We start from the raw sequence: 11,862 nt of genomic DNA, 5'->3' as shown, positions 1-11,862 counted from the left end.
CATACACAGGTTTCAAACATGGCGAAACGAAAGAGAGATGATGGTGCTGCTAGGTGGAATTATGAGATGGAGGAAAGGTTCGTGGAGCTGTGGCAACAGTACTCCTCCTGTCTGTATGATGTGTCATTGAGGGACTACCACGACAGAACAAAGAAAGAAAAATGCTGGCGAACTATAGCGGAAGCGCTTCAGCAATGTTTACACTCTTGTTTTCGGAAGTCAGTCGCTAGTTCCGCCTTCTCGATGACATCACGCGCGTCATTAAAGACGGCACGCGATGAATGGTCGGGAAGCAACGTGTAGTCTGACATGTTTCTTGTCCACGACACGACACAAGATTTTAGGAGTCAAAATCGTGTAATCTGACACAGTGACTATCGTGACCGACAAAAATATCGTGTAGTCTGAACCAACAAGTAATAAGTCAAACTGAACAGGAAGTTCCGGAAACATCTCCGAGAACTTGAGAACACATGAAACTGAACACGCATGTATTAGTACGGTTTTATGAAGTCCGGCTGTACAGAGGGTAAACAGTCTTGTGTCTTAAAGTATACTGTGTCTACTGGAAAATAAAGAAAAACAAATAACTACGTCAGGTTCGGACACTAATGAATCTGTTGGCCTGGAATGATGGCTCCATGAATGAAGCAACTTTCTTTTAAAATGATTCCTGAGTGTTAAAAAAGTGGTCAGAAGTGACAAGAGGACTTCCTCTTAAAGGGAGGCTCTGGGATTTTCACATCAAAACCCATTTTTAGACTTCTATGCAAATCTATGCATTTAGACATATAAGATTTACACACGATTACATTTGTGCTTTAACTCAAATTTTCAATAATTTCTTTCCCCCTCTCTAAAATACAATGCACATTGGCTCTTCCAGCTCTAGAGATGCACTACATGAACAAAGACATAAGCCAAATCAATCAAGAGCATTTGATTTGAAAAATCTTCTGAAGCTCCATTCAGATCACATGAACAGTTGATGATCAATTTGTGGATTATTAAGCCATATTGTGTATTTTTTTTGTACAGTAAAATGTTTGTATATATTTGAAGTAATTCTCTCCTAAACAAGTGATTTAAACAACAGAAGAAAAAAAAAATCTGGTTTTATTATGAACAGCTTGAGTAACTGGTAAAATGCTTGCTCTGGATTGCATGAGCTCTATACGATAATCCCAGGAACATACGTCCTTTCCCTGTTCTCTCACTAGTAGCAGATGAAGAAAAAGTCATCCCTGAGGTCTGCGTGTGACTTCTACATTAATCCTTACGTGGTACAAAACATTCAGCCACATCATGAAGATTTTCCATCAGATTCACCATTTCAAGCCTGACAAAACCAGAAACATTTTTCAACTTCACCCAAAAATAAAAATGCCATTATTACCCTCATGTCGTTTCAAACTCTACCACTGTTTTTCCTTCTGGTGAAATTTAAGAATCTCATGCGGTTCATAGTAACCACATCTGTCAATCTAAAAACAAAAAAAAAACGTTTTATCCGCTGCTCATGCTCCCCTCCACTGAAGCTCAGAATACTAAACACCATTGGTTATCATGCATCCATCACATCAAACCTCGGCCAAATTTAATAGCTAAGAACATAATCAGTGAATTGCTAATTTGGGTCTTTTTGGTTGTCGCACAAAGCTATCTGATGTCTTCAGAAGACTTGAAAAGTACAAGTCACATGGTCTACTTTTATGATGTTGGGAAATCTCTATACTTCCTTTGTAATGAAAAAAAGTTGTGATAAGCAAAAATAAAAGGCGTAAATGTTTGGAACAACATGCGGGTGGGTAAATAGTGACAATTTTTAAAGTTGGGTCAACTATTCTTCAGATACACCAGAAAATCTACTCATGACTCATGAGTCCTTCTGTTTCTTGAAAGAACGTTATTTCAAATGCTTGAATGTAGGTTAATTTGTGTCCAAAAAAAAGAGCGATAAAAACAAAAAAGGACTTCAAACATGAAACAGCAAAGATCTTCTTCTTGCATCCATCTTTGCTTGCCCCTCTACGAAATTTGATGTTGCCATTTCATTCTGTATCAGGAAGCTTCAAAGCGCCAACACTGAAATGCTCAACAGAGGTCAAAAGATTCTGTCCTCGTTTTGTTGCACTAGCTGGCCAATATCATGTCAAAACATGGCAACAGACGGCGCTCCATCTCTGCACAACATTGCATTCCTCAGCACTGGAATGGCTTGCGAACTTTCTTGCGCCGGCGTGGGGGCTTTCCTCCGTCAGTCCAGTGTTCGCTGGGGTCGCCTCGTTGGGCCCCTGGGCTAAAGAACCCCGTTTGTGGAGAAGATCCTGAAAACGTTGTTGAAGTCCCTGCAGCTGCTCCGGAGGAATGAGGCGGCGGGTTTCCTGTTGGGAAGATTCCTCCATTAGCAGACATGTCACTGGGAGCTCCACCCTGGAAGAAGTGGTTGAAGAAGTCCTGCAGGTCTGCAGGTGAGCCTCCACCTGCTGCGTGCTCTGGGGCGGATCTGGAGGACACAGTTTAACATGAAGACTGTCATTACAGTAGCACACAGGCCAGTAATTAGGAGCCAAGCGCCAAAAGTGAGCAGGCACCTTGTGTTTTTGTTAGTCGTCGTCTTCTGCTCTTGAGTCTATGGCAGCCCACAGAACTTCATGTGGGAAAGTTATGAAATATGACACACAGATAGAAGACAGCCTGAACATTAACCGCAGCAAATTTGGGTCTCTGCCTCTATTATTAAGAGCTTTTTCATATCTCATGCTGTTTTTGTACAACTCGTCATCAAAGTTGATGCCAATCCTGATCTGAGGCTGTATTTCTGCAATGCTTTGGTGTACTGACACCAAACTGAAGTGTTGACGTGAACTCTACATCTTCTATATTTCCAGCCCAAATACAGACCCCATTTTGTACATTGATCAATGACAAATAAAAAAAAATTGCACAAGTCTAGTTTAAAAAAATAAGAAGCATGTGCAAGTTCTTGCAAGTAAATGCTACAAATATAGGCAACATATACCACTTACATTATGAGATATATTATAAAAACATTTGCATATTAAAAATATTTCCAGTCTGGGTACACCTGACTGAATGGGTTTCTCATGAGCTTAAAGACTTTTGTGTCTATTGTGTAAGGGGTAATTTCAACCCACATATTTTTATGTTCAAAATTAACTTCAACTTTCTTTTTTTTTTGTCATGACTACTTGTAGCCGTTTGCTGATAAAAATACAACTGTTCTTTGTTAGTTCATGTTAGCTCAGATATTAAATAATACGAACACATACAATTTTAGTTTATTATTGTATTAGTAAATGGTAAAAATGAACATTGAGATTAATAAATATTTTAATTTCATTGTCAAGTTTTTTTCTCCATATAGTGGACTTCAACAGGGACCAATGAGTTAAAGGTCCAAATTGCAGTTTAAATGCAGCTTCAAATGGCTCTACATGATCCCAGCTGAGGAATAAGGGTCGGTACCTTCGCCTACGTCACGCGTGACCTTTTCAACGTGACTACGTAATGCGTGAAGTCATGGACGCATCGCAGAGCTAGTGCAAGATGAGCATTTGTGGTTAAAAAGTAGACTTTTTTCTTTAGAAAATGACTGATTGTTTCACTAGATAAGACCCTTATTCCTCGGCTGGGATCGTTTGAAGCTGCACTGAAACTGCAATTTGGAAAAACCTGCTGGTCCCTGTTCAAGTCCACTATATGGAGAAAAATCCTGGAATGTTTTCCTCAAAAACCTTAATTTCTTATCGACTGAAGAAAGACAGACATTAACATCTTGGATGACATGGGGGTGAGTAAATTATCAGGAAATTTTCATTCTGGAGTAAACTAATCCTTTAAGCATAATCATATGACATTTGCCTGCTGGTTATTTATCCTGAAAATGTTGCATTTTAATTTGGAATTTGTGTTTTTGCATTGGTAGCAAACCTCAACAAACTAAAAAAAAAAGAAGACATAAATAGATACATTCATTTATAAATCAAAACATATTCAGCCCAGTGGTTTACTTAATCTTCCAAACCTGGCAACCGTGTGCATGCGCTCTCTCACTATCTCTACATTGCTCAAATAAAAGTGTAATACAGCCAGTCTGTTTTCTTTGATTCAGATTTCAACTAAATCTGCAAGCAAACCATGTGAGTTTAAAGTGCAACAATTCTAATCAAAAGCTTAAAATGACAATAAACATGATTCCTAACCATTATTATATTTTTGAGCAAAATAATCGCTCAATTGTTTAACCATTACCACACAGCCCAAGTAGTTAACTAATGTTCACAAATGGAACCTTATTGTAAAGTGTTACCTTTTTAGATTTCCAAGAAATTAAAGACAGAAGTGGGCAAATTTCCCAGTGACTTGCACTGATAGAATAATCAGCATTCCATTATATTATGATATCATCACTGTCAGATAGATTTGGAATGCTGATTATGGCCTCTGAATAACTGATGTTGTCATAATAGTCTTTAGACAGCTGATGACGTCATAATGGTCTGAGGACAGAACACTTCTTATTAGGCTACGTTTACACTAGTGCGTTTTCGTTTTAACTTTTGCTACGGTTACGCCTATTGTTTACACTACTCCGGCGTTTTCGACCCTCAAAAATAGAGACTTTTGAAAACGCTGCAGACCCCGTTTTAGTTTGAAAACTCCGTTTACACTGAAATGCAACCGCGGAGCAAAACGGAGACTTTTGAAAACGATGGCGTGGCTGCCCACATTCACTCTGCGTATCCTTGACGACCGTGTAAACAATAACATCATGCTCATAGTTGTACCCATAGATATGTATAGGTAGAAGCCTCATTCGACCGCTCCAAGCACGCCATCTAAACAATAGGGAATCTACCTATACATATCTATGGTTGTACATGCATTACTGGTCATGTGACATGCGTTTTCGGTCGTGTAGTGTAAACGGAGATAGTTTCTGAAACGCAGTGAAAACGCCAGTGTAGACGAGGATCGTTTTCATTTTAAAACATAAACGCACTAGTGTAAACAGGGCCTTAGGCTGATGATACAAGGGGCAACTTTTTTTGAGCAATGTTGTTTGGGCACTTTCTCACTGAGAACGGGTAACAAATTTCTATCTGGATACTCTAGATCGGTTTTGGGCCCTGTGTCTAACCTGCTTGCCCGTTGACGGCAACATTGCTCAAAAAGTTGCCCTGTGTATCATCAGCCTTGGGAAAAAGCGGTTACCTGTGGCGGCTGGTTCCGCTGCTACCTTTAGAGCCAAAAGAGATGTGATATGGCACGCGATGTGTGTCTGGAGAGATGCTTATACGCTGACAGCCTGCCCACTCTGTGTGAACATAGAGATGTGTCTCAAGGATCTGAACATATGCATACAACATATGAACACAGCAACGATCCGAGAGTGGGAATGTGAATGAACTACCAGTGATGTCAAAGACTTTGCCATCCATGAAGGCGAAGTATGTGATGCGCAGTCCCAGCATACTGGATTCAGCCCACAGGTCTCCCTCCTCGGCGCTGTGCCACTTACTACATTCAGCACAGAATCGGGCCTCACCAGGCTCGCGGTCCATCTCGAAGCGCCTGTGGAAGAGACCAAGCTCAGATGAATGTAGAAACGCAGCATATAACACAAGACAAGATCTGTATGAAATGCCGAGACTGAAACGATGATCAGTAATACGCACTTGTGCTTCTTAAAGACTTTTGTGTCTATTGTGTAAGGGGTAATTTCAACCCACATATTTTTATGTTCAAAATTAACTTCAACTTTCTTTTTTTTTGTCATGACTACTTGTAGCCGTTTGCTGATAAAAATACAACTGTTCTTTGTTAGTTCATGTTAGCTCAGATATTAAATAATACGAACACATACAATTTTAGTTTATTATTGTATTAGTAAATGGTAAAAATGAACATTGAGATTAATAAATATTTTAATTTCATTGTCAAGTTTTTTTCTCCATATAGTGGACTTCAACAGGGACCAATGAGTTAAAGGTCCAAATTGCAGTTTAAATGCAGCTTCAAATGGCTCTACATGATCCCAGCTGAGGAATAAGGGTCGGTACCTTCGCCTACGTCACGCGTGACCTTTTCAACGTGACTACGTAATGCGTGAAGTCATGGACGCGCATCGCAGAGCTAGTGCAAGATGAGCATTTGTGGTTAAAAAGTAGACTTTTTTCTTTAGAAAATGACTGATTGTTTCACTAGATAAGACCCTTATTCCTCGGCTGGGATCGTTTGAAGCTGCACTGAAACTGCAATTTGGAAAAACCTGCTGGTCCCTGTTCAAGTCCACTATATGGAGAAAAATCCTGGAATGTTTTCCTCAAAAACCTTAATTTCTTATCGACTGAAGAAAGACAGACATTAACATCTTGGATGACATGGGGGTGAGTAAATTATCAGGAAATTTTCATTCTGGAGTAAACTAATCCTTTAAGCATAATCATATGACATTTGCCTGCTGGTTATTTATCCTGAAAATGTTGCATTTTAATTTGGAATTTGTGTTTTTGCATTGGTAGCAAACCTCAACAAACTAAAAAAAAAAGAAGACATAAATAGATACATTCATTTATAAATCAAAACATATTCAGCCCAGTGGTTTACTTAATCTTCCAAACCTGGCAACCGTGTGCATGCGCTCTCTCACTATCTCTACATTGCTCAAATAAAAGTGTAATACAGCCAGTCTGTTTTCTTTGATTCAGATTTCAACTAAATCTGCAAGCAAACCATGTGAGTTTAAAGTGCAACAATTCTAATCAAAAGCTTAAAATGACAATAAACATGATTCCTAACCATTATTATATTTTTGAGCAAAATAATCGCTCAATTGTTTAACCATTACCACACAGCCCAAGTAGTTAACTAATGTTCACAAATGGAACCTTATTGTAAAGTGTTACCTTTTTAGATTTCCAAGAAATTAAAGACAGAAGTGGGCAAATTTCCCAGTGACTTGCACTGATAGAATAATCAGCATTCCATTATATTATGATATCATCACTGTCAGATAGATTTGGAATGCTGATTATGGCCTCTGAATAACTGATGTTGTCATAATAGTCTTTAGACAGCTGATGACGTCATAATGGTCTGAGGACAGAACACTTCTTATTAGGCTACGTTTACACTAGTGCGTTTTCGTTTTAACTTTTGCTACGGTTACGCCTATTGTTTACACTACTCCGGCGTTTTCGACCCTCAAAAATAGAGACTTTTGAAAACGCTGCAGACCCCGTTTTAGTTTGAAAACTCCGTTTACACTGAAATGCAACCGCGGAGCAAAACGGAGACTTTTGAAAACGATGGCGTGGCTGCCCACATTCACTCTGCGTATCCTTGACGACCGTGTAAACAATAACATCATGCTCATAGTTGTACCCATAGATATGTATAGGTAGAAGCCTCATTCGACCGCTCCAAGCACGCCATCTAAACAATAGGGAATCTACCTATACATATCTATGGTTGTACATGCATTACTGGTCATGTGACATGCGTTTTCGGTCGTGTAGTGTAAACGGAGATAGTTTCTGAAACGCAGAAAAATCCTGGAATGTTTTCCTCAAAAACCTTAATTTCTTATCGACTGAAGAAAGACAGACATTAACATCTTGGATGACATGGGGGTGAGTAAATTATCAGGAAATTTTCATTCTGGAGTAAACTAATCCTTTAAGCATAATCATATGACATTTGCCTGCTGGTTATTTATCCTGAAAATGTTGCATTTTAATTTGGAATTTGTGTTTTTGCATTGGTAGCAAACCTCAACAAACTAAAAAAAAAAGAAGACATAAATAGATACATTCATTTATAAATCAAAACATATTCAGCCCAGTGGTTTACTTAATCTTCCAAACCTGGCAACCGTGTGCATGCGCTCTCTCACTATCTCTACATTGCTCAAATAAAAGTGTAATACAGCCAGTCTGTTTTCTTTGATTCAGATTTCAACTAAATCTGCAAGCAAACCATGTGAGTTTAAAGTGCAACAATTCTAATCAAAAGCTTAAAATGACAATAAACATGATTCCTAACCATTATTATATTTTTGAGCAAAATAATCGCTCAATTGTTTAACCATTACCACACAGCCCAAGTAGTTAACTAATGTTCACAAATGGAACCTTATTGTAAAGTGTTACCTTTTTAGATTTCCAAGAAATTAAAGACAGAAGTGGGCAAATTTCCCAGTGACTTGCACTGATAGAATAATCAGCATTCCATTATATTATGATATCATCACTGTCAGATAGATTTGGAATGCTGATTATGGCCTCTGAATAACTGATGTTGTCATAATAGTCTTTAGACAGCTGATGACGTCATAATGGTCTGAGGACAGAACACTTCTTATTAGGCTACGTTTACACTAGTGCGTTTTCGTTTTAACTTTTGCTACGGTTACGCCTATTGTTTACACTACTCCGGCGTTTTCGACCCTCAAAAATAGAGACTTTTGAAAACGCTGCAGACCCCGTTTTAGTTTGAAAACTCCGTTTACACTGAAATGCAACCGCGGAGCAAAACGGAGACTTTTGAAAACGATGGCGTGGCTGCCCACATTCACTCTGCGTATCCTTGACGACCGTGTAAACAATAACATCATGCTCATAGTTGTACCCATAGATATGTATAGGTAGAAGCCTCATTCGACCGCTCCAAGCACGCCATCTAAACAATAGGGAATCTACCTATACATATCTATGGTTGTACATGCATTACTGGTCATGTGACATGCGTTTTCGGTCGTGTAGTGTAAACGGAGATAGTTTCTGAAACGCAGTGAAAACGCCAGTGTAGACGAGGATCGTTTTCATTTTAAAACATAAACGCACTAGTGTAAACAGGGCCTTAGGCTGATGATACAAGGGGCAACTTTTTTTGAGCAATGTTGTTTGGGCACTTTCTCACTGAGAACGGGTAACAAATTTCTATCTGGATACTCTAGATCGGTTTTGGGCCCTGTGTCTAACCTGCTTGCCCGTTGACGGCAACATTGCTCAAAAAGTTGCCCTGTGTATCATCAGCCTTGGGAAAAAGCGGTTACCTGTGGCGGCTGGTTCCGCTGCTACCTTTAGAGCCAAAAGAGATGTGATATGGCACGCGATGTGTGTCTGGAGAGATGCTTATACGCTGACAGCCTGCCCACTCTGTGTGAACATAGAGATGTGTCTCAAGGATCTGAACATATGCATACAACATATGAACACAGCAACGATCCGAGAGTGGGAATGTGAATGAACTACCAGTGATGTCAAAGACTTTGCCATCCATGAAGGCGAAGTATGTGATGCGCAGTCCCAGCATACTGGATTCAGCCCACAGGTCTCCCTCCTCGGCGCTGTGCCACTTACTACATTCAGCACAGAATCGGGCCTCACCAGGCTCGCGGTCCATCTCGAAGCGCCTGTGGAAGAGACCAAGCTCAGATGAATGTAGAAACGCAGCATATAACACAAGACAAGATCTGTATGAAATGCCGAGACTGAAACGATGATCAGTAATACGCACTTGTGCTTGCCCTCACATTTAGTGCACATCATTGTGTTCATGGCTTCTTTCAGGTCATCCTGCAGTTTGGTCAGAAACTCATTCATGGACTTTGAAAGCTCCGTAGCTGCCATACGCTTCCTGCAGACACAGAACCCAAATATAAAATCGCCTTTCATAGTTATATGAAACGTGTACAGGTCATCTTTCTAAAAATTCTTGTAATATTGAGTAATATTAAGTTCAGCATGAAATGCAATACAACAGACATACAACTATTAGATACAACTATTCGACGTTTTCCACATTACATCAACTTTTCAAGTTGTGTTACGGTCATTTTGACCAGGAAAGGCTTTTTTAAAGATTAAATGATAATATAGCATTAATGAGAGATTTTCAAGCTATTTATAAAAAAGCTGGTCATTTTTGACAGGGAACACCAAATTAGGTAAAGGATTTTTAGCACAGCACAAGGCTTTAAGAGAACAAAATAGTTTTGCATTAGAATAAGAATGTGTAGGTAAAAGTGTTTGTCAAAATGAAAATATTGTCACAATGCAAAATAACAGAAGCCATTTTCTTCATAAAAAACATTTCATTTAGGATGACGATCAATCTACTTGTTCTTATCTAACAGCACTCACAATTCATACTCTCGCCGAGTCTCTGGGTTACTGACGATGTCCCACGCTGCTCTTAACACCTTGAAGGCCTCGCCAGCACCTGGGTGCTTGTTTTTGTCTGGATGAACCTGTACACAAGCAATACATTAAACCTGGACAAATCAATAACTCATCCCTTTTTTCAGGGCAATGATTTTCTGTCATCTCACCTGTACTGCCAGCTGTCTATAAGCTCTCTTGAGTTCTGATTCAGTGGCATGAATATCCACTCCAAGAACATTAAATGGGTCCAACTCCTCTTCAGGGATCTGTACCAGAGCAAGAGTTGATAACATAGTTAAGGCGCACCTTAGTTTCAAAGATTCGTTACCTGTCTTTATACAGTATCCAAAATCACTAAGCAACACATTAATATTTCAACATTTCAAAGGTCTTACTGAATGATTACAGGCTTGCACAGATTCTGTCCCCACAAAATAATAGCAAAAAATATATATATCTTTCAAACACATACCATTAAAGTTGTAAAATGGATTTTATAAAAGTTCAGACTCGTGTGATGTCATGCAAGAACAACTAAACATGGCAACTAAAAAATGAAGGTAGTTTTGCAGCTACCTCTACATATTTCTGCTTGATATGTCAATTTATGAAATATGATGCCAGCCTTTAGATTGCTTTGTTCACACAGAAGTGAATAATATAATACTTAAGTATATCGACAACAACAAGCAGCACTCTGTGTCTGAGGACGAAAACAGTTCAGAGATGAACGCCAGAGTGCTGTCATAATTAGGTGTCAGTTTAAAATGACATGAATGCAATATCATCATGTGCCTCTCCAGGGTATTTGATTGTGATCGGTCAATTTTTTTGGTATATTCACGCACATTTCCTACTCAGCTGTGCTAGTTTCAGGTCTATCCTATCATTCTGCACTCTCTTCTAAAGTAATAAAATAAACTCACATCAGTACTTTGTGTCAATGAATACACTTGTTTGATAAGTAACTGTGTAAGCGGGATAAAGCACAATCAGTCAGTCAGTCTTTAATCATAAAGTAAACCCTCAGATGGATCACAAAGCTGACTGTACATTATCCATTATTAATCGGATAATACTTCATGATGAAAAGGAAGTAGGGAAAGATCTTTTTTCCATATTGTGAGCTGATATACATCCGAGTAGGGCTGGGTATCGATTCAGATGTCCCGATTCGATTCAATTTCGAGTCGCAAGCTCTCGATTCGATTCAATTTTTTGATTACATTCAGTGAATATAGTTTTAATACAAATGGTATTGATATTTCTAAAAAATGAACAGTAAACATCACCGGAAAAGATCGATTCGCGGCTTTTGAGAATCGATATCGAATCAGGAGTTTCTTCTGCTCATCAAGGCTGCATTTATTTGTCATCATATGACCCCTTTAAAAAGAAGAGCATTTATTTAAAATAGAAATCTTTTCTAACAAAATACACTACTGTTTAAAAGTTTGGGGTCAGTAAATTTTTATTCTTTCTTTTTTCTTTTATTCTTTATTTTTCTTTGAAATTAAATTTTTTTTTTTAATTATTAAAACTTTTATTCAGCAAGGATGTGTTAAATTGTTAAGAAGCGATAGCAAAGATTTATATTGTTAGAAAAGATTTATATTTTGAATAAATGCTGTTCTTTTTAACTTTTTATTCATCAAAGAATCCTGAAAAA

General features: G+C 38.5%; 1 protein-coding gene across 3 annotated transcripts in view; it reads right to left on the bottom strand.

Moving 5' to 3' along the window:
• Positions 1-1,099: 1,099 nt before the first annotated feature.
• Positions 1,100-11,862, bottom strand: part of LOC107737354 (dnaJ homolog subfamily C member 14-like) — a 15,259-nt gene continuing 4,496 nt past the window's right edge. For 2 of the 3 annotated variants that reach the window (XM_016548831.1, XM_016548832.1), the window contains exons 3-8: positions 10,361-10,459; positions 10,173-10,279; positions 9,547-9,666; positions 9,282-9,442; positions 9,083-9,185; positions 1,100-2,506 (exon numbers count right to left, since the gene is read on the bottom strand). In XM_016548831.1, the coding sequence (XP_016404317.1) occupies positions 2,203-2,506; positions 9,083-9,185; positions 9,282-9,442; positions 9,547-9,666; positions 10,173-10,279; positions 10,361-10,459 (894 nt within the window). In that variant the 3' untranslated portion in view covers positions 1,100-2,202. Of the gene's footprint in view, positions 2,507-9,082; positions 9,186-9,281; positions 9,443-9,546; positions 9,667-10,172; positions 10,280-10,360; positions 10,460-11,862 lie in introns of those variants that run through there. The other variant, XM_016548833.1, reaches the window with a different exon arrangement.

This window comes from Sinocyclocheilus rhinocerous, unplaced genomic scaffold (genome assembly GCF_001515625.1).
Source record: "Sinocyclocheilus rhinocerous isolate Xijiao unplaced genomic scaffold, SAMN03320098_v1.1 scaffold133, whole genome shotgun sequence".
Taxonomy (NCBI): domain Eukaryota; kingdom Metazoa; phylum Chordata; class Actinopteri; order Cypriniformes; family Cyprinidae; genus Sinocyclocheilus; species Sinocyclocheilus rhinocerous.
This window is presented reverse-complemented; position numbering and strand designations above follow the sequence as displayed.